This window comes from Odocoileus virginianus, chromosome 5 (assembly GCF_023699985.2).
Source record: "Odocoileus virginianus isolate 20LAN1187 ecotype Illinois chromosome 5, Ovbor_1.2, whole genome shotgun sequence".
NCBI lineage: Eukaryota > Metazoa > Chordata > Mammalia > Artiodactyla > Cervidae > Odocoileus > Odocoileus virginianus.
Window position 1 is genome coordinate 22,887,722 of NC_069678.1, and position 23,566 is coordinate 22,911,287.

The 23,566-nt window shown below is 44.5% G+C and overlaps 1 protein-coding gene across 5 annotated transcripts in view; it reads right to left on the minus strand.

The window, feature by feature from the left end:
- RXRG (retinoid X receptor gamma) overlaps nt 1–23,566 on the minus strand; it is a 50,919-nt gene that overhangs the window by 13,791 nt on the left and 13,562 nt on the right. For 2 of the 5 annotated variants that reach the window (XM_020885230.2, XM_020885234.2), the window contains exons 2-4: nt 18,683–18,930; nt 5,446–5,590; nt 2,962–3,141 (exon numbers count right to left, since the gene is read on the minus strand). In XM_020885230.2, the coding sequence (XP_020740889.1) occupies nt 2,962–3,141; nt 5,446–5,590; nt 18,683–18,930 (573 nt within the window). Of the gene's footprint in view, nt 1–2,961; nt 3,142–5,445; nt 5,591–11,914; nt 11,987–12,077; nt 12,277–18,682; nt 18,931–23,566 lie in introns of those variants that run through there. The other 3 variants (XM_020885232.2, XM_020885235.2, XM_020885236.2) reach the window with 3 other exon arrangements.

Sequence of the window (23,566 nt, forward strand, 5' to 3'; positions counted from 1 at the left end):
GCGTAGAATGATTTGAGAGAATAGCATTGAAACATATACATTACCATGTGAAAAACAGATGGTCAGTGCAAGTTTGATGCATGAAACAGGGCATCCAAAGTCAGTGCTCTGGGAGAACATAGAGGGATAGGGTGGGGAGGAAGCGGGGAGGAGGGTTCAGGATGGGGGGGACACATGTGTACCAATGGCCAATTCATGCTGATGGGTAGCAAAAACCATCACGATATTGTAAAGTAATTATCCTCCAATTAAAATAAATATATATATATTTAAAACAGGACAGCCCAGGCTGTTATAATCCACATGTCCCTGTTTGACTTACATTTTAAAATAAAGAACCACATTTCCCATAATTTTCTCCGTGAACCAGTCTGACCCTAATTGAGCCGGAAATATTCAGGTTGAGTTTTGAGAGACAGAATTAGACTGTGAAGAAACAGAGTCGAATATAGATGATTCTCAGTCAGTAGCAATCACACTCTATGCTGAGGGGAGACACACTTCGGGGTCATTAATTTAATGTTTTGACTATCACAGTGGTGGGAGCTACAAAGAGTGAGTATCAGTTCTATCCTGGGGAAGAGAAGACAGTCTCTACCATCTGATTTTTCGCATCACATGTTCCAGTCTAGAAAATCGTTGACCCCTCTACAGCAAGTATGACACAAACATAAAGTAGACACCCGGTTAATACATGATGAATGAATGACTGAGCAAATGAATCATTTGGAAGCACCTGAATTACTAAAACATCTGACTCCAATATTTAGTTTAAACCACTCATCGATTCTCTCAACAAATATTTCCTAAATATCTACTATGTGCTAGTCCCTGGTGATACAGCAGTGGGGGGTAGGAAGGCAGGAAAAATACCCCTGCCTTTTTGGAGACAGGCAGTAGACAAAATTTAAATATGTATTATATAGTAATAAATGCTGTAGGAAATAAACTGGGAAGTATTGGGGGGGGTTGATGTGATTTGAGTCAGTGTAGTCAGGCAAAACTTTAAGAAGTTGACAAGTAAAGATATGAAGAAGTGAGCCATGCAAACACCCGGGAGAGGGCAGTCTGAGCAGACAGAACAGTAAGTGTAAAGCCCTGAGGCTGGAGCAGAAAGACAGGGGTAGCCGGACCATGTACAGACTTGAAGTCATAACCAGGATTCTGCCTTTTTTTTTGAGTAAGAAGTGAAGGCACTAGAGGGTTTTGATGAAAGAAAGACTTCACCTGACCCACTTGTTCAAAGACTCACTCTGGTTGCTTTGATAATGAGAGACTGAAGGAAGATAAAGATGGAAGCAGGCAAACTTCTTAAGAGGCTATTTGTATTATTACAAAAAAAAACAACAACAGTGGCTTGGCAATAACAGTAAAAATGGTGAGACACAGAAAGATTCTTAACATATTTTGAGAAAGAGACAAGATTTCCTCACCCATTGAATGTGGTGCATGAAAAAAAAGAGGTGTTCAATGAATTTTGATCTGAGTAGCTGAAAAATGGCTATTTCCTAAAATGGGGAGAACCATATGGTGAACAGGCTGAGGGGCAGATTTGGGTCTGTCAATCTGAGATTCTTGATAGATATCAGAGTGAGAGTCCATCCTTAGCTCCATAGTTCCTTCTTGCCCTGGTTGGAGAAGAGATGTGTGATGAGCTCTGACCTGGAAGTAAGAAGTTCCAGTCTCTGTGTATCACCTATCCTTAGGACCTTGGGAAACTCACGCCACCAATCTAAGTCTATTTCCTCAGCTATAGAATGGTTAGGTAAAGAATCTGCCTGCAATGCAGGAGACCCAGGTCCAGTCCTGGGTTGGGAAGATCCCCTGGAGAAGGGAATGGCTACCCGCACCAGTATTCTTGCCTGGAGAATTTCATGGACAGAAGACCCTGGTGGGCTACAGTCCATGGGGTCACAAAGAGTTGGATACAAGTCAGTGACTAACACTTTCACTTTCAGAATGGTTAGGGTTATTAAGTTATTCTTAAGGGCCACCTCCATCCCAAACATTCTAAGAATGCCATTTTTTCCTTGTTGGTAGGATTCTCTCCTACAAAGGGTCCAAACCCTTTTTTCACTGGTTCTTTTAGCCAGCCTCCCCCCTCTTCATAGAAAAGAAGTTATTTAAGAATAGTCACCTGGGAGATACAAAAACGCCTTGTTCCCATTTCTCAGAGAGAGAGAGACAAGACCTCTTGATTCTTAAATCTATTAAGATTTACCATTTACAGCCTGTACCTCTTGAGTTCACTAGCTAATTAACTTCTTGATTTGATTTATCTGTGTTACTTAATGGAAAGACTTTTTGATCTTGTAAATAAACAGACAGCACGTTCATATTTTTTTCCCTACAACAACCCAGCTAACCTAACCTGTAAATTTGAAAGATGTAACACTTTAAAAGTACACAATGATGATCCCCCTGAATGAGAAGGCTGTCTGATCATTGGTAATGCCAATAATCCCTAAAGATTTTGGAATACACCAATCTCAGAGGATTTATAGCAGACCAAGGTCATAAAAGCCCAGAGAGATTAATCAAACCAGCAGGCTTCCCCAGGGTGAGGATTAGAGGGGATAGTCATCTCTGCCCAGAAGGTCAGTCTGATGCTCCATGGTAGGCCAGCACCCTGAGACCTCAGCTCTAACACTGCCTGGATATTGGAAGAGGAAGAGAACAGGTCCCTTTTGGACCATCATCTGAGGTCCAGGACAGGTGAGAATGGTGAAGGAAGATGCTCCTGCTCGCTTTGCTTAGGGATACATGCTTACCAGGGCAGGAGGCATTCAATTGCAGCACTTGAGAAATCATGGTACCCAAAGTCATTCCCTCCTCCTCTTCAAACTTGTTCACACAGTCCAGCCTAGCAGGACTCTGTCCTACGTCCTGCACTTGCTTCCATTATGTATATGCAAACTGCTCTCTCCCCTGAGCGGAGAGCAGGGTGGCGGGAAGCCTTACCTTCCCTCTTCATGCCCATGACCAGGCACTTCTGATAGCGGCAGTACTGACAGCGGTTGCGCTGACGCTTGTCGATGAGGCAGTCCTTGTTATCCCGGCACGTGTAGATGAGGTCTTTCCTTATGGTTCTCTTGAAGAAGCCTTTGCAGCCTTCACAACTGTACACACCATAGTGCTTTCCTGGCCCCAAGAGAAGGACATTCCACAAGTTGTTCTTGTGTTTATCTGGGTCTTTCATTCAAAAGAACCTCTGGGCTCTCCCCAGAAAAACTAGCACCTCGCCTCGGCAATGGGAACAAAGGCGAAGAATAACTACCACAGAACGCAAGCCTGATGACTGGAACCAAACCAAGGCAAAGTAAATATGCCCTTTCTCGTGTCCACCCTCTAGAAGCAATTCTCTGGAGTCACTAATTCCAGAGAATGTTATTAAAAACATCCTGACCTAAGACTTCGCTTCCATTTATTTAATAGGGCAATTCTTATGTTTAGTTAAGCAAAGTGTTCTGCCTTCATTCAAGACATTAGTGTACATAAAAAATAAAAATATTTATGATTGTTATGTATTATCTAGCAGGAAAACAACCTCAGTTTCACTCATATTTCTCCGTAACTGAAGTCCAAGGACTTAAGAATCTCACTTAGAACTATTATGCTTTATAATAAACTACATGCAAGAAACTAAATTACAAATTTTTCAAATATTATTGCCTATCAGAGGAATAAACTGTTACATGATCTTTACAGCACAACATGACATGTAATCTTGAGATGTGACAAGAAGATCTGGTGGAAGGTGGTTTTACTTGGTCCAGGATAATCTGTTACCTGTTCCATTGCCCTTATTACCTGTCCCACACCTCCAGTTTTTCATGACCCCAGCCAAAGATGGCTTATTTGTGTCAGAAGGGCCACCTCACACATGACCACACAGGCATCAAGAATCAGTCACCATGGACTTCCTGGGTGGCCCAGTGGCTTAAGACTCTGTACCCCGATTGCAAGGGGTTCGGGTTCAATACCTGGACAGGGAGCTAGATCCCATATGCTGCAACTAAAAAAAGATCCTGCATACCACAACTAAAAAGACCCCACATGCCCAATTAAGACCCAGCACACCCAAAGAAATAAATATTTTTAAAAAGGAGTGTTTCTAGGTAGGCGTCTTCCCAATACGACACACTAGGCAGCTGCACTCAGTTGTGAAATTGTGAGACTTGAACAATATAATGAGACAAATTATGCAAAACAAATTTAAGTCTGATTCTTGAGAGTGACACGTGATGCAGTTTAGCTATAGACCTGATATGACTTTCTAATCTGGTGAATCTGAAGTCCCTGAGAACTAACCAATGTTAATATCTGGATCCCAGGAGCTTATATTTCATAAGAAGCCACTTCAAGGTGCAATGGTGGCTAGAGATAGCCTGCTTGATGAAGTTAGTCTGTGTCTAATCAGCTGACTACACCGATTTACTGAACTCATAGAACAACAAATAATGCTCTCAGCTCTGAAGTATTTGTCATTAAGAACTTACCATTTCCATGGTTCTCCCATATATGAATGAACCGCCCAACTTCAATTAAACCATAGCAGAAAAAACTCTATCAGGGTGTGGCTGGAGTTCTGTTGCTATGGCAATGGCCAAATCTGCACAATTTGGGAACAGCGTTTTGAGAACAAGCAAACACTAGTCATGTAGCTAAGTTCCAGGCACTGGGAACTTTCAGTGGAGGGACAGTTTGCAGCGACTTCAGTGGCAATAAAAAGCAGAGAAAATATTGTCAGCCAGCATACACAGACATAGAAATCTCCCTCAGCTTCTCTTTCATCAGAGCAGAGATTCAATTATCATCAAAATTGTTGATATGGGGAGTAGAGGGGCAGGAATTTTGGAGAGGTAGGGAAAGAAGTCAGGAAAGAAATAATTCGGGCAAAAGTGGAAGACGATAAAGAGAATAAAATCAGGGAAAACAACAGTTCCCACCCAGGGAAACATGTTAAAAGCCTAGAAGGTTGTAGAAGGAAATTTGCTAAAACATCAAAGGATTTCTCTTTGTTGGGAACATTATAGATAACTTTTTTAGTTTTCACTGATAACTTTCTAGTTCTCCCATATTTTGTACATTAAGATATTATTTTTAGAATTATAAAAATAATTTTTTAAAAATTAAAGAGACTCTAGATTGAAATACTTGCTCATCACAACCGTTTCTTTATCCCAAATACACATGGAACACAGTAACTCCAGAGAAGCTTCCTGAAATGTTGCTTATAAATCTAACCACCTAAAGTGAAGTCATGCTTTAAATTCATCAAGACTGTGGTGACAGAAATCTACAGCCTGGGCCCTAACTTGGATCATCCTCAAGGACTTTTTTTCTCATTGGGTACAAAGAAGCCCAGTGGGACGTAGAACAGCTGTCTTCTCTGGGACCCCGTTGCATGGGGCACTTGGGAGAAGTGTCTGCCTCTGTACATACCTGAGGATCTGTCCCCGCAGATGGCGCAAATGTGTTTAACCAGAGATCCTGGGCTGGTGGATGGGTAGTTCATGTTTCCAATGCCAGGAAGCCCTGGTAAGGGCTTGATGTCCTCTGAAATGCTGACACTGTTGACCACATTTAGCTTCAAAAAAAAAAAAAAAAAAGATACAATAAAACACAGGGCCAGAGTAAACCCAACCCCCAAGGCAGAAACTAACAAAGCCTTCCTTGGGGAAAAAAGCAGGTTCTCTTTCAAGAAGTAGTTTCTGAATACAGAGTATCTAAAATTGCCTATGAAGGATGTGAATTTAAGGGAGAAAAAGAGTAACACAGAGGAACTAAGTCATTTCTAAATGCCAAAACCTAAACTGAAAATCACAACACATCTACATCAGAGCTCTCAACGTTAACTCATTTTACTCATGTTTTATTTGAGCTAGAAATCCACACTGAACAGCACACTTAAGACAAGTCTGTGTATTTCTAAATTTTTTATTAACTACCTCTTGCCTATTCAGCAGTGCTCCAAGAGGAGATATGGCCCTCAGGCAAGACTTAGACTCTGAAAGAACCAAGCAAAATATGCAAATCCATTTGTTTAGTGAATCAACAGAATTCAAGCGCTCATTATGTCAGGCATCAAGCCAGGCTCTGTAGCACAAAGGTAAATAAAATGCACATTTAAGGTGTTTGCAGTAAAATGGAAGAGGAGATAATGTGTAGTGGTCATCTCAGTGAACCTACTCAAGACATTAAGCCAAATGCCCACATCATTGCAGTAGCACTAAAAATGAGCTTAAAAGCCCCTGATCATACTTTTGAACTTGTCTATAAGGGAAAAAACAACCTCCATGAAAATATAAAATCTTTTGCACCAAAGACAAGCACTACCTGACATCAACCCAGCACGTGGTAGTGTGGTAGGAGAAAGACGGGCCTCTGGGCTGGACAGCTGGCGTTTGTCAAGTGGGGTAGAAATCAAGCTTGTTCTCACTCAGGCTCCAAGGACAAAGCTATGGCAAAAGCTCAATTCCGCTAAAGTAGAGAGGTAAGGTGCTCACTCTTGAGATCAAGGAAGACTTCCCTGTCTGCACATGTGCAGGAAGGCTCCTTGGGGTCAAAAAGGGAGGGGAATCCATGGGTCCCATGCCATAAAAAGTGTGAACATACACCCACAGCCCTCTGCAGTGGGATCCATCTTAGCAAAATGTTGTGAACACATCTTGGGAAGGGCCCTAGGAACAGTCAGATATGAAGAAAGTAACAAGATCATTGGCCAGGGTAAACAAAGACAAGCTTCCCCGGTGACGCTAGTGGTAAAGAATCATCCTGCCAATGCAGGAGACAGGAGAGATGCCAGTTCAATTCCTGGGTCAGGAAGATCCCCTGGAGGAGGAAATGGCACCTCACGCCAGTATTCTTGCTAGAAGAATCCCTTGAACAGAGGAGCCTGGCTGGCTTCCGTCCATAAGGTCGCAAAGAGTCAGACATGACCGAGCATCTGAGCATACACGCAAAGACCCAGAAGGACAGCCCTACATAAGTGATTTAAATCACCTCTTTACTTCTCTCCTCCTCATTCAGGATGCCCGCACTCCTCTCCGGGTGTGTATTTCTGCCTAGCTTCAGACTTCCTGTGCTCCTCCTCACTAGAGAGGATGCCCATACCCTTCTTTCTGGGTGTGTGTTTCTCCCTTACTTTTGTCTTAAATAAACTGTTTTTCTGTGTGCTCTCCCCTACATGTTCTGCTCTGTCTCTAATAAACTTTGTACCTATTTTTACAGCTCTTGCCTCCATGAAACATTCTTGCTTTCCAACAGGGGAAAGAGCCAGGGCCACTTTGCTTCTAACCTCTCGTCCCTGGTTGGCTAGGATTCCTGGTTTTCATCCAGGTTCAGTTCAGTTCAGTTCAGTCGCTCAGTCGTGTCCGACTCTCTGCGACCCCATGAATCGCAGCACTCCAGGCCTCCCTGTCCATCACCAACTCCCAGAGTTTACTCAAACTCATGTCCATCGGGTTGGTGATGCCATCCAAACATCTCATCCTCTGTTAGCTGGGTTCAATTCCTGGGCAGGGAGCTAAGATCTCTTTGTAGGATCACTCACTGCTGTCTCTCTGAGAAATAAGTAGGGAATTGGTAGAACTGAATGGCTCAAAAAAGGAACATTGTGAGATGCCTTTCCTCACCCCTTAGCACCAGTTAACATTAGCTCTTCACCACTACCAATTCCACGTCTCTTGGTGCGCTAATGGAGATGACTGAGAAGCCACTGCTACCTGTTTCCTATTCATCAGAGAAAAGTTAAATAAACATGAGTCCGTCATCCAGTCGGCAGCATTTCTGTACCCATGGGTACAGGTCAACATTCTAGACACTGTCAAGGGAGATATAACATCTAGATCTGTCTCTCATTCTTCAAAAATGGCCACAATCTCAGTGAGGAGTCAGAACACACACAAAAACTAAGAACACTTCCAAGTAAATTCAAACAAAGGTGATGCTGAGTGCGCATGTGTTCAAGTGCCCAGCAGCAGCACCTGGTGAATACCTGGGGATTTTAGGGAGGGTCCACTGACTTTTGCACGGTCTATATGAATTCTGAATCACATTGCCTAACCAAAGTGACTGCAGCTCCCAAACTGAACCAAAGGTAGGAATTTCTTCTCTATTTAAGGCCTTTGAAACAGAAGAAATGATCAATAAAACATAAAATATAACAGAGCCTGAGTTAGGTTCCTTCAAAATTTACTATCTTTTCAATTCACTAAACAAATATTTATTGAGCAGGAGGTGGGCAGAGGTTCTGGATTAAATGCTGTAAGGGATGCAAAAAAGAAAAGATAGCGTTCAGGGCCTTGCTTTGAAATCAAAGTCACCAGGAATTTTTAAAAATTAATTTGTGTGAGAGATGAAAACACATATGTGATGAGGGAATTCTCCCTCCTCTTCCTCCTCCTCCCTCCTTTTTGTACAAGGCTAAGACAAGATATCTAGAATTTATGTTCAGCATTTTTTTTTTTTTTTTTGTTTAATACAGTGGTTCTCATCACCGAATGTACTCCTGGGAGCTTTGGAAAAATTTAATTCCAAAGTCCCACGCCAAGAAATGGTCTGAGGGTCATTGGTGCTGGCATTTCTTTAAGTTGATCAGATAATGCTAATGGCAGTCCAGGGTTCTGAAACACTGATGTAGAGGAGAAAAGTTGCTTTGAAATCACACAGCCCTGGGATTGACTCCCCATCCGCCTTTATTAGCTGCATGACTTCAAAGAAGTCCTGGATTCCAGGTCAACATTCCTCCTTATTAATCTTCCTTGACCTCTGTCTCCTTGTCTATAAAATGAACATAGTAATACCTAACTTACAGAGTCACTGGGAGGATTAGATGAGATGATAATGTAAAATGTCTGTCACATTGCCTGGTACACAGTAGATGTTCCATAAATTGGAGCTATTATCATCCCAATAAAATCCGGTTAACTCAGATTTTGAATGTTTATTATGAACCAACATTCTGCTATGTGCTAGGAATTCTCAGCATCTCGAGGAAAGTTAGATCCATCCCACAAAATGGAAATATTTTAGAGAGCTCTCTAACTGACCTTTGTCTGCAAATCCTGAAATAGATAAGAAAGATCAAGGGAATAAGGAGGAAGACAATATCACCTGGGGCTCAGGAGACCCTCACCCACCTTCCCTTCCCACTCCCATCTCCAGTAGAACCAGCTCCACCCTCTCCAGTCTTCAGTGATCACAGAAGAGTAATTATTGTTCGTGCTACTCAGTGCTACCGTCCAAGGAAAGTTTGCTCAGATCCAACTAACTCTTTTAACCCTCACAACAACCCTATGAGGTTTTCCTATTTTCCAGCTGAGGAAACTGAGCCATAAGGAGGTTCACTTATTCATTCACTCACAGGTCCTCCTGGGACGCAAAAGAGAAGGTGCGGGCACTGCCTCAGGAAACCGGTCGTCAGTGAGACAGAAAGCCGGCTGGGATAGCTTAGGAGAGAAAGACCACAGGCAAGATTAGGGAAGATGTCTTGAAGGAAGGAGCATTTGATCTGGGACTTGACAACTTTTAAAAAAAGAATGGCATTTGAATGAGCCAGTGGGTGAAAGGTTTTGACAACAAGGGCCTGGAGAGAAACCCAACTATTTGTGTCCGGTGGATGTATGGGAGATAAGACCAAGAGGTGGGCTGTGACCAAGCCTGAGGCTTGATCGCCCAGGGAAAGCAAGTGGATTTAATCTGAGAGGCTATGAGGAGCCACGAGGTTTCCAGCAAAGGAATCAAACCCTTAAAGTATGAGGCAGCAGCACAAGGAAGAGAAGGAGACACCCGAGGCCATTGCAGCTGCCCATGTACCGGGTTCGGAGAAGGCAATGGCGCCCCACTCCAGTGTTCTTGCCTGGAGAATCCCAGGGACGGGGGAGCCTGGTGGGCTGCCGTCTATGGGGTGGCACAGAGTCAGACACGACTGAAGCCACTTAGCAGCAGCAGCAGCATGTACCAGGTTAGGCACCTTCCCAGATCTAACATGCTGGAGCTGGAACCCTGAGCTTCTGGATCCCAGCTTATCATTCTTCCTTCCCCACCTTGCCTGTCTTGTGCAGCAGGAGCTCCCAGACCACCCCTGCCCTGGCTGCTTCCAGCCCCCACCTCATAGGCAATGAGCCCCCGGCAGAGTAGACTTGCATCTGGTCACTGTCTCCTGGCAGCCCCTCTCCAAAACCCTTCCCCTTCCTGGGTTGGATGGTGGTGGGAGGCAGTGGTGGGGACAAGTGGGTTGATAGCCTCTCCTCTGTCCGTCTCTTTGCTGGCTTGGGGCTTGTGTGGGCTAAGAGCAATGGTAGATGAGATTGAAGGCAGCCACCAGAACTCAAACCCATTAGCTGCCTGGTCCCAGTCCCACAGCTCCCCAGCTGTCTTGTTCCATTAGAAGCCGCTCTGCTGAAGTGAGCACTTCAGAGCTGGGATTTACCAGGCAGCTGGCTGCTCCTGAGAAAAAGGAGAGACACACACTTGGCTGACCTGTCTTCCATTTGCAGACTCTCAGCCAAGGACCGAATGCATCCTAGATGCCCTGGAGCCATCACCAAACATTGGGTCCCACATTTCTGAGCTGCTTTCAGCCTAAATTATTCCATTCAAGGCAGATACGTGGCCAGCCAGGCAGGATTCAGGCAGGCACTCCTCTTCCCGTGAGCGGAGTCCTCAGAGGGGCATATCTTTAGTTGAATGAGGGTCTTCACTGTGAAAAGTACAGAGCCTGGACTTGCCACTCCCTTGCTGTGTGGTCCTGACAGGATGACTTCACTCAGACTGCACTAACTTATGCACAGACTAAAGCAGTGGTTTCCAAGCTGAGAACGTGTGTGGCAGGGGGTGGGGAGGTTGAGTAAGAAGTTTTCACATCTCCTACCTCAAGTTCACCAGACCTGTTTTTACTTAACGTACAATGGCTTCCAAACATGCTTTCACTTGAAGACTATATGGCTTTTTAAAAATCATTAAACAAGATGGTATTCAAGATCTGTTCTAGCTCTAACATTTTTAAACTTTTAAATTTCTACTATATTTTTATTATTTTTAAATTTTTGGTCATACCACACAGCTGTGAGATCTTATTTCCCCAATCAGGGATCAAACGTGTGTTCCCTGCAGTGGGAGTGCAGAGTCTTAACCACTAGACCACTGGGGAAGTCTTACACTTGCAACTTTTATTATCAAAGTAATCTCTGTAAAAATGCAAACATCTGAAAGGGCAAAAATTCAGTTATCAATCACTACCTAGGCAGGAATTATCAGTGACAGAACCCAGGTCGGGCAGCAGGGTGGGGACAGGCGAATGAGGTGGGGGCCTTCCAAAGACTTGCAGGTCCTGCTTCGGAGTCCAGCCAACAGACATCAGGCTTACAAAAATACAGCATTACACACACACACACACACACACACACACACACACACACACACACTGTAAAATGTAATCTAGATCATCTGTCAGAAAGCTGCATCTCCTCAATTATATACATGTTGTTTTGGGAAACAGCTCACTCCACTTAGATCCTCCCCAGGCCAGGGACTGAGTCTTGTACATTTTTTAAATTTCCAGTTCTTAGTGTAATGAATGCTTGTCGAAATGAACTTCTCTGGAACCTTTTGACAACAAAGAACACACACTTGGACTAATAATCACGTAGGTATATAACATTCATCACCTTGGCGCCTGATATATCACCTGGGTATAATAATACTAATAGTAAAAATAATACCACCTTGTGGCCATAGAGCTTCATAAGCACCTAAGAAGTAATTTCTTAAGTCCACATCTTGTTTGATATACACAAAAAGTCTCTGTAGGGTAATCAGGGCAAAGTATGTTACCCCACAATAGAGAAAAAGGAACTGAGATAAATGTAAGTTCAAAGTGATGATTTGCGAAAGGTTACACGATCCTTACCTCCGGAGCAATCGGTTCAGTTCTCTTACTTCTCAAGACTGACAATCCAACAAGAGCAAAAACAGAAGCTCAAACACCAGAAAGGCAGAGCACAGAACAGGACACCACGCCTGCTCTCACCCCGAGCACCTCCTTCCTCCCCTCACCCCTAAATCACACTCACCCGAGACTCAGGTCACAGAAGACACATGTTCCCACATGAACTCCACTCAGCCTCAGTCCTGGGCGAGAAAGGAGGGATGCATAGGAACCGTCTATCTGGAGCGTTCAGAGCCCAGCCCACAGTGGCTAACACTGCAGGCACTGAATGTCCCGAGTCACCTAACCTAGTTAATTGGGCGAAGTGTCACTGCCCCGTGGCTCCAGAAACCAAACCCCAAACGCAGCCCTGTGTCTGGGGCTGCTGAGCTTCACCAGTGCTTGGCAAGCTTAATACAGCTCTCAGAGCCAAACTTGGCTTCGGCCTCTGCACACAACCCAGTTGGCCAGGACCAGAGCTTCCAGCTGACCTTTCAACCCCAATCCCTCTGTACAGACACATGTCCAGGAAGAGCCGCCCTGCCACTCACACGGCTGTGGAGCTGAATTTATTGGCCAGATTCAGCTGAGACTGGAGTGTGTCTAAAAGCAGGCTTGGAGGGCCGGTGGCTTGCCCCCTCCCCACCCACACACCCTGTCCCTGGTCATCACCTCGCCCTGTTTTATATCTTCGTGAATATAATCATGGTCATTTGAAACTATCTGGTTCATTCATTTGGTTTTTGTCTGTCTTGCCTGCTGCAGCATAATTGCCATGAAAGTAAAGACTTATTCAGTGCTTATCCCCGGAACCTAGGACAGTGTCGAATAGTGACACAGAATAGGTCCTGCTAAATAGTTATTTGAATAAATGTGAGTGTCCTTTGCAAAATTTTACTTCCAGAACTTCAATCTCTCTTTCTGTCTCTAATCTATTGACTTTGACCTGCCCTCCTGGAATCCATTCACATGAATGAAAATGAATAAACAAATCTCTTCAAGGTCCCGCATTCTAAAGGGTAGAGTATCACCAGCTCTGCTGATGACAGAGGGAGAGAGTGGCATAAATCCATGTCCCCTCCCACTGCTGTCTGGCCTCCACTTCTCTGAGAGGCTGACACTCTCATGGAACACAAGACTGGAAGTTCTCAGGTCCCTTTGCTATAGTCCCTTCGGTTCTGTCCCTACACCTACACAATGTTGCAATTTATCTGCGGAATATTCATCTTTTAATCCTTGGCAGCCAACAGGAAGATCCTGGGGTCACTGTGAAGACAGAAGACACCATGGCTGTGAGTAAATGCAGCATCACGGAGACTGAGTGGGCCGTGGAGGCTTGGGGTCTAACCCTGGCTCCGCTGTGACTAGCTGCTTGACGTTGGACACATCACCTGAGCCCACTGGGCCTATGTGGGATGAGGGGCCTGGACGGAATTAGTGGTTCTCAGCTGGGCAGGGATGGGCCAGTTAGAATCCTCTGTGGGGCTTTTACAACTCACACAAGGGCCAAAATACGGGATGAGGGAGAACTGTGTATGCTGAGAAAGACCCTACAGGTGAGGGCCATTAGATTACAAATTAGGGTTAAAAGGACTGGCCAAATGGGACCTTGGCCATGAAATACTTCAAGTCTCTGAATTTGAATGGTTTCAAGTGGGGAGAGCAGCTCTCTACAACCCCCACCAGACTCATTCACCCTCCTGTGTTACCTGTCTGGCCCCTGACACCTGTGATCCCTGCACTAGAGAACTGATAAGGTCTTTAGTTTCTTTACTCCACAGATGAAAAACTTTCTGAAGTCCTTACTGGCTATAACATTCTATGACTCCACATGGCTTTACTTTTAGGCTCTGAGCACACACTCTCTCTCTAAGGAGAGTCTCTGAAATTCTCTTTGTAGCAGTAAGAAATGCTAAACCAATAGGGGCCTTGTCCCTTCTTCAAGCTATAAATTCAAAAGAGACTATAAGACCTACTAATTCTACTGCTAGACGTGCTGGTGGTTGGGACAAGAGGGATCCTGACCCCAGTTGTGAGATGCCAGCACAGTGAGAGAGTGTGGTAGACAGGGTTATTATTCCTAATGTTTCACTCCTGCTAATTCTTCATATCCTTGCATTGTGTCTTTGTAGTTTCTTACACTAACAGGCACAAATTATTCCCCTGTCCCACCAGTGTTGGAGTCAGTCATACAGTTTTCTAAGACAAATGGGATATCAATGGACACGATGTGAGCAGAGACTTCACCGAATTTTCCTGATTTGGTTTAGATTTTCCCACTCCTGAGGGATACCTTGAGAAAAGCATGACCCAAGAAGCTGCTGCTCCTGTAGTCGGGACATGAAGAGCTGACCTGCACCAGGTTGCAGCCTAGACCAGCTCCCCCACCAACTGAAACAGAACCCTCCTCAGTTCAGTTCAATCACTCAGTGGTGTCCAGCTCTTTGTGACCCCGTGGACTGCAGCACGCCAGGATTCCCTGTCCATCACCAACTCCCAGAGTTTACTCAAACCCATGTCCATCGAGTATGTGATGCCATCCAACCATCTCATCCTCTGTCGTCCCCTTCTCCTCCTTCCTTCAATCTTTTGATAATCAGGGTCTTTTCAAATGAGTCAGTTCTTCGCATCAGGAAACCAAAGCATTGGAGCTTCAGCTTCAGCATCAGTCCTTCCAATGAATATTCAGGACTGATTCCCTTTAAGATTGACTGATTTGATCTACTTGTAGTCCAAGGGATTCTCAAGAGTCTTCTTCAACACCACAGTTCAAAAGCATCAACTGTTTGGCGTTCATTTTACTTTATGGCCCAACTCTCACATTCATACATGACTATTGGAAAAACCGTAGCTTTGACTAGACGGACCTTTGTTGGCAAAGTAATGTCTCTGTTTTTTAATATGCTGTCTAGTTTGGTCATAGCTTTTCTTCCAAGGAGCAAGTGCCTTTTAATTTCATGGCTGCAGTCACCATCTGCAGTGATTTGGAAGCCCAAAAAATAAAGTCTGTCACTGTTTCCACTGTTTCACCATCTGTTTGCCATGAAGTGATGAGACCAGATGCCATGATCTTAGTTTTCAGAATGTTGAGTTTTAAGCCAGCTTTTTCACTCTCCTCTTTCATCAAGAGGCTCTTTAATTCCTCTTTGCTTTCTGCCATAAGGGTGGTATCATCAGCATATCTGAGGTTATTGATATTTCTCCCAGCAATCTTGATTCCAGTTTGTGCGTCATCCAGCCTGGCATTTCAAATGATATATTCTGCGTATAAGCTAAAGAAGCAGGGTGACAATATACAGCCTTATACAGCCTTTTCCTATTTGGAACCAGTCTGTTGTTCCATGTCCAGTTCTAACTGTTGCTTCCTGACCTGTACACAGATTTCTTAGGAGGCAGGTAAGGTGGTCTGGTATACCCTCCTCTTTCAGAATTTTCCACAGTTTATTGTGATCTACACAGTCAGAGGCTCTGGCATAGTCAAAAGCAGAAAGAGATGTTTTTCTGGAACTCTCTTGCTGTTTCAATGATCCAACAGATGTTGGCAATTTGATCTCTGGTTCCTCTGCCTTTTCTAAATCCAGCTTGAACATCTGGAAGTTCACAGTTCACATATTGTTGAAACCTGGCTTGGAGAATTTGAGCATTACTTTGCTAGCATGTGAGATGAGCGCAATTGTGCTGTAGTTTGAACACTCTTTGGCATTGCCTTTCTTTGGGATTAAAATGAATACTGACCTTTTCCAGTCTTGTGGCCATTGCTGACTTTTCCAAATTTGCTGGCTTATTGAGTGCAGCACTTTCACAGCATCATCTTTCAGGATTTGAAACAGCTCAACTGGAATTCCATCACCTCTGCTAGCTTTGTTCGTAGTGATGCTTTCTAAGGCCCACTTGACTTCACGTTTCAGGATGTCTGGTTCTAGGTGAGTGATCACACCATCGTGATTATCTGGGTCATGAAGATCTTTTTTGTACAGTTTTTCTGTGTATTCTTGCCACCTCTTCTTAATATCTTCTGCTTCTGTTAGGTCCGTACCATTTCTGTCCTTTATTGAACCCATTTTTGCATAAAATGTTCCCTTGGTATCTCTAATTTTCTTGAGAAGATCTCTAGTCTTTCCCATTCTGTTGTTTTCCTCTATTTCTTTGCACTGATCACTGAGGAAGGCTTTCTTATCTCTCCTGGCTATTCTTTGGAACTCTGCATTCAGATGGGAATATCTTTCCTTTTCTCCTTTGCTTTTCACTTCTCTTCATTTCACAGCTATCTGTAAGGCCTCCTCAGACAACCATTTTGCCTTTTTGCATTCCTTTTCCTTTGGGATGGACTTGATCACTGCCTCCTGTACAATATCACAAACCTCTGTCCATAGCTGTTCAGGCACTCTGTCTATCAGATCTAATCCCTTGAATCTATTTCTGACTTCCACTGTATAATCCTAAGGGATTTGATTTAGGTCATACCTGAATGATCTAGTGGTTTTCCCTACTTTCTTCAATTTAAGTCTGAATTTGGCAATAAGGAGTTCGTGATCTGAGCCACAGTCAGCTGCCAGTCTTGTTTTTGCTGACTGTATAGAGCTTCTCCATCTTTGGCTGCAAAGCAAATAATCAATCTGATTTTGGCATTGACCATCTATTTATATCCATGTGTAGGGTCTTCTCTTGTTTTGTTGGAAGAGGGTGTTTACTATGACCAGTGCCTTCTCTTGGCAAAACTCTGTTAGCCTTTGCCCTGCTTCATTCTGTACTCCAAGGCCAAATTTGCTTGTTATTTCCAGGTATCTCTTGACTTCCTACTTTTGCATTCCAGTCCCCTATAATGAAAAGGACATCTGATGGGGGTATTAGTTCTAGAAGGTCTTGTAGGTCTTCACAGAACCATTCAACTTCAGCTTCTTCAACATTACTGATTGGGGATTAGATTACTGTGATATTGAATGGTTTGCCTTGGAAATGAACAGAGATCATTTTGTCATTTTTGAGATTGCACCCAAGTACTGCATTTTGGACTCTTTGGTTAACTATGAGGGCTACTCCATTTCTTCTAAGGGATTCTTGCCCACAGTATTAGATATAATGGTTATCTGAGTTAAAGTCACCCATTCCGGTCCATTTTAGTTCGCTGATTCCTAAAATGTCGATGTTCACTCTTTCCATCTCCTGTTTGACCACTTCCAATTTGCCTTGATTCATGGACCTAACATTCTAGGTTCCTATGTGATATTGTTCTTTACAGCATCAGACTTTACTTCCATCACCAGTCACATCCACAACTGGGTGTTGTTTTTGCTTTGGTTCCATCTCTTCATTCTTTCTGGAGTTATTTCTCCACTGTTCTTCAGTAGCATATTGGGCACCTATCAACCTGGGGAGTTCATCTCTCAGTGTCCTATCTTTTTGCCTTTTCATACTGTTCATGGGGTTCTCAAGGCAAGAATACTGAAGTGGTTTGTCATTCCCTTCTCCAGTGGACCATGTTTGGTCAGACCTCTCCACCATGACCTGTCCATCTTGGGTGGCCTTATATGGCATGGCTCATGGTTTCATTGAATTGGGCAAGGCTGTGGTCCATGTGATCAGTTTGATTAGTTTTCTGTGATTGTGGTTTTCATTCCTACAAACTATACAATCCATGGAGTTCTACAGACCAGAATACTGGAGAGGGTAGCCGTTCCCTTCTCCAGGGGATCTTCCCAACCCAGGGTTCAAATCCAGGTCTCCTGCTTTGCAGGCAGATTCTTTACCAGTTGATCCACAAGAGAAGCCCAAAAAGAAAATGAAGTGGCTCAGTCATGCCCAACTCTTTGTGACCCCATGTATTGTAGCCTGCCAGGCTCCTCCATCCATAGGATTTTCCAGGCAAGAATACTGGAGTGGATTGCCATTTCCTTCTCCAGGGTGTCCTCTCGACCCAGAGAGTGAACCCAGATCTCCCGCATTGCAGGCAGACTCTTTACCTGAGCCACCAGGGGATCTAGAACTTTCCTAGACAACACATAAATGTGCAAGAAAATAATTGTGTGTTCTTGTAAGCCATGGCAATTTGGGGATTGTCTGTTATGCAGAATCATTGAAGCAATAGCTGACACAAGACGTGAAGGTGGATGATCTCAGTGTGACATTGCTAGAAGGAAATAAACAGCATCTGGCCAACCTGTAGTTTTCTTCAGCAAAGCAATGTCCACCACGCATATTCACCCTTGCCTCTGTTGTAGCAAAAGGCACTAGGAGCTAAAGTGAGGGTTTTTCCCCCTGAGTTTCCACAATCTTTGCCTCTATCTCAGAGATAACACGTGTGTAACACAGTCTGCCTTGTTTTAGATTTATCCATGTGCAACAGCTGCTTCTCAATGGTAAACTCCTGGAGAGCAAAGACCACATCCTGATCATTTCAGTATCACCTACAGGATGTGGAACAGGATCAGACACTTCACTGACTTGAAAAATACCTAGTATTGAGTTGAGAAGGATCAAGGGGGTCCATCCCATGGAAGATGAACAGGCCTAAGAGATGCTGAAATTACAGCCGGGACTGAACCATCAAAACGCCTGGACCATGAGGCACTGTCAGTTCTCTGCGGCCGCCTGAGGACACACTCCATGAAGGCCGTGCAGAAGGGAAGCCTACACAGACAGCCCAGTTCCTTCCCCAGCACGCGTAAAGCACCTACTGAGCGTGGCTCAGCAGCAGGATGAACCTGTTAAAGACGTCTGGAAGGACATTGAAGACAATGGACGCACACCTACCTGAGAGCTAGGCGGGGCCACCAGATTGATTCCTGGAGGGGCTGCCAGTGCCCCCGAGGGTGGGCCCATGGCAGAAGTGATGACGCGATATGGAGAGCCCAGGGCATTGAGGGGGGCCCCCACTGCACCCAGAGTTCGCGGGGCACTCACTGGGGTGTCGGTGTAGCTGGGGCGGCTGTCCACGGGCTTCCCTGTGGACAAGGCCGCCGATGGACTCATGGACGTGGAGCCAGTATGGCCGGGAGAACCTGCAAGGAGAAAAAAGTCAAGGTGATGGGAGGGTTGGTGTGTGAGGACAGAGTCCCCTCCTTTTGTCTCCTGTATCATTCCCCTTCTTCCAGCCGTAGCCGCACACCTGTGAACTCGCAGCTGGTAGAGTAAAGGCCAGCAAAGACCAGGAAGGAGAAAGGACTTGCTATAGGACAGGTTCTCTGGTACGCCACATGGAATTCACCTTGAATTGTATCAGAACAATAATCAGGGCCACAGGGACATAACCCACAAGTCCCCAGGCCTGGGGGACTGTGATCTGAGCCAGTCAGACAGGGGAGGTGAGCCCATACCAAACTTCCAGGTGGGGGATGGAGTGAGCAGGTGTTTGGGCTGCTCCCAGAATTCCCTGCTCAAACTCATTTTGCTCTGAGAACAAGGGTAGGGCTGAGCCTCTATATAGTCAGGAGTCATTCATTCATACGTAATGAACATCTATTACAGTGCAGGTACCACATCAGATGCTAGTGATTCAGAACTGAAGGGGACACTGTGCTTGCTGTCGGGAACACATTCCATTATGATCACGGGGAAGGCAGAGGCTGTTATCATGCCTTTCACTGTCTGTAGCTTTTGCAATTTTAGTCCCATAAGGTTCTTATCCAATCTCTAGAGTGTAGGGTTAATCAACACTCAGGGAAGAAGACTCAGGATGGCTGGGCATGGCTCAGCAGCCACAGAGGCCCAGGAAGGCAAGTGTGACCTGGCCTGCCCAGACTGTCTCTCCTCTGGGGATAGGAAGCTGTGGCCACAAGTGTCTGCGAAACGTGCTCTGGACAGATGGCATCTGGTACCTTTTTCCTAGAAAAGTTGAGCCCAAGTTCCCTCCTAGATGCAACTCAAGATAAAAGAAAAGAAGCATACCCAACTTCCATCTCAGGAGCCCAGCATGGAGCACTCTCTCCAGGAGAGAGGAGCTGTGAACTTTAGGGTCCACAGCAGCAGGGCAGAGACTTGGGAGAGCAACAGAGCAGCCCACCGAGAATCACAGTCCCAGCTCCCTGTGTGGCTGGCATGCAAGAACAGATTCTGCATCATAATTTTTATATATATATATATATTTTTCCATTTATTTTTATTCGTTGGAGGCTAATTACTTTACAATATTGTAGTGGTTTTTGTCATACATTGACATGAATCAGCCATGGATTTACATGTGTTCCCCATCCCGATCCCCCCTCCCACCTCCCTCCCCACCCCATCCCTCTGGGTCTTCCCAGTGCACCAGGTCCGAGCACCCTGTATCATGCATCCAACCTGGACTGGCGATTCAGTTCACATATGATAATTACATGTTTCAATGCCATTCTCCCATATCATCCCACCCTTGCCCTCTCCCACAGAGTCCACAAGTCTATTCTGTACATCTGTGTCTCTTTTTCTGTTTTGCATATAGGGTTATCATTACCATCTTTCTAAATTCCATATATATGTGCTAGTATGCTGTAATGTTCTTTATCTTTCTGGCTTATTTCACTCTGTATAATGGGCTCCAGTTTCATCCATCTCATTAGAACTGATTCAAATGAATTCTTTTTAACGGCTGAGTAATATTCCATGGTGTATATGTACCACAGCTTCCTCATCCATTCGTCTGCTGATGGGCATCTAGGTTGCTTCCTTGTCCTGACTATTATAAACAGTGCTGAGATGAACATTGGGGTGCATGTGTCTCTTTCAGATCTGGTTTCTTCGGTGTGTATGCCCAGAAGTGGGATTGCTGGGTCATATGGCAGTTCTATTTCCAGTTTTTTAAGGAATCTCCACACTGTTTTCCATAGTGGCTGTACTAATTTGCATTCCCACCAACAGTGTAAGAGGGTTCCCTTTTCTTCACACCCTCTCCAGCATTTATTGCTTGTAGACTTTTGGATAGCAGCCATCCTGACTGGCGTGTAATGGTACCTCATTGTGGTTTTGATTTGCATTTCTCTGATAATGAGTGACGTTGAGCATCTTTTCATGTGTTTGTTAGCCATCTGTATGTCTTCCTTGGAGAAATGTCTGTTTAGTTCTTTGGCCCATTTTTTGATTGGGTCACTAATTTTTCTGGAATTGAGCTGCAGGAGTTGCTTGTATATTTTTGAGATTAATCCTTTGTCTGTTGCTTCATTTGCTATTATTTTCTCCCAATCTGAGGGCTGTCTTTTCATCTTGCTTATAGTTTCCTTTGTTGTGTAAAAGCTTTTAAGTTTCATTAGGTCCCAGTTGTTTATTTTTGCTTTTGTTTCTAATATTCTGGGAGGTGGGTCATAGAGGGTCCTGCTGTGATTCATGTCGGAGAGTGTTTTGCCTATGTTCTCCTCTAGGAGTTTTATAGTTTCTGGTCTTACATTTAGATCTTTAATCCATTTTGAGTTTATTTTTGTGTATGGTGTTAGGAAGTGCAAGAACAGATTCTGAATGAGCAGATGCTAGGTTTCACCATGGCACCCATGTTGTCCTCATGGATGGAACATGAGAGGGTTATGCAGAGAGGTGGTCAGTAAGCACGGCCTGCAGAAGTTATCCAGTTCTCCACTTTCTACTGGAGCCAGACACACTTCTACTGGAGCCAAACTATAGGGCAGTCTTGAGCCTTTCAGAGACCTTAGTGATACTTACCTAGTACTAGGACTAGGATGCAGAGAGGGGGTACTCTCTTCACATTCTGGAGGGGAACGTGAAGCATCGGAGGTGTAACCATGCAGTGATTCTTAAACATAAATATCTCACTAGAAAAATGTCAACCTGGAGTTGCCCTTGGAGCTTCTCCTAGCTTTCTTGCTGTTTCATTTCCAAGTGGTGTCCAAATCTTGAGACCCCATGGACTGTAGCCCACCAGGCTCCTCTGTCTATGATTTCCCAGGCAAGAATACTGGGGTGGGTTGCCATTTCCTCCTCCAGGGGATCTTCCCGACCCAGGGATCGAACCTGCATGTCCTGCACTGGAAGGCGGATTCTTTACCTGCTCAGCCATCAGGGAAGCCCACTCTTTTAGCTTAGTTAAGGTCTGCTTGCAGAGAGAAGAGTCACTCCTGTGTCTGAGGAGGCTGGAACCTTCCAGGAGTTTCAGTCCATGAGGGACACTTGTCTCATAAACAGATGAATCCCAATTGCCATGTTCTAAGTACCACAACTGAGGTGAACCACACGCTGTGGGGTCCACAGAGAAGTGGCTAAAGGGCTCAAAGAACGGTGAGACATTTCTTGTGTGTCCTAAGTAGCATCAGGCAATTTCCGTACATTAACTCATTCTACCATCTTGACAACAGGGCGTGAAGACCATCTCAGCCTTTTATAGATGAATGACAACTTGGGCTTAGCCTCACCCCCATGCTGCTCCAAGTGCTGGGATGACTTGCCCCCACCTCTTTTGTCTAGAAGTTTTTACTTCTCCTTCAAGGTCTAACTCAAGTATCACCTCCTCCAGGAAGTCTTCCCTGATATTCTTAATCTGGTTTGATGCCCTTTTCTGTTTTGGTAGTAACAGCTTATTTATTTCCTTGTATTTCCCATTAAACTGAGAGGGAGCACTGGTCTGTTTTGTATCCTTACCACTAGCACGTTACCTGGCATTAGCCAGGTAGCAAGTGGCAGATTCCAGATTCAAACTGTCAATCTGAAGCCCATGCAGTCTCCTCTGTGCTCTGTCAAGGACAGCAGAGATGATTTGGAGAGCCACCACATCACAGAGTACAAGATGACTCAATTATGAAGTGATCTCAAGCTGAAAGTTCATCCGAAGGAGAGAGAAGAGGGCAACTTCCAAGAGCTCAAGCCAGAAAAACCAAATATCTTCTCAGATGGTCACTGATTAGAAAGAAGAATTTTAGCCTCTTCAGCAGCCCTGGAAGTCTGTGACATTTACAGAAGCCAGTGCGCACCTTGAGCCTGCCACTAAGACAGCATGTGACAGGTGAGTTAGGAGCCAGCCCATCCTGACGGGTGAGGAGCCGTGAACTTGGCTGGGATGACAGCTGTCCCTGCCCAAGCCATCTGATGGAAACCGACTTTCCCTTCCCTGCGTGGCCTTTCCAAAACTGACCCAAGGACCCTGCATATTCTACTCGGAGTGGGTCTCGGGGACTGTGCCTTTCATTTCTACGTCCCCAGGGTGATGTCCAGTGCTTCACACCAGCCCAGAGCTATGGGACAGGCAGGAACAAGATCTTCCTTCACACAGTCATCAATCTGAGGGTTACCAAGGTATGCAGCCTCTAACACTGGTGATATGGGACATCTCAGGTGGTGTTTTAAGTGATATGTAGGCAAACGTTTAAAATATATTAAGTTTTATATTCATTTTTACTGTTTCCTTCTGTTTATTGCAAGTGACTCTGCTTCCATCTTTTATATAAAATTATCTTCCTAAAAATCACTATTTAAGTTTTCCCAAAAAAGTAAACTGACCTCAGAAAATTTCTATGTACAAGAACATGTGACATGTTGAATATCATGAAAACAGCATGCAAAGGAATGATGTTTAAGAAACATGGGCTGTAATTTGCTATTGATAAGGAGGGAGAAATGGAGAATATCACAAAATTTCCAGTTCTGTTTTGTTTTGTGTTTATGAATTAAGTTTACTCTTTTTAAACTTTATTTTATATTGAAGTATAGTTGATTTATAAT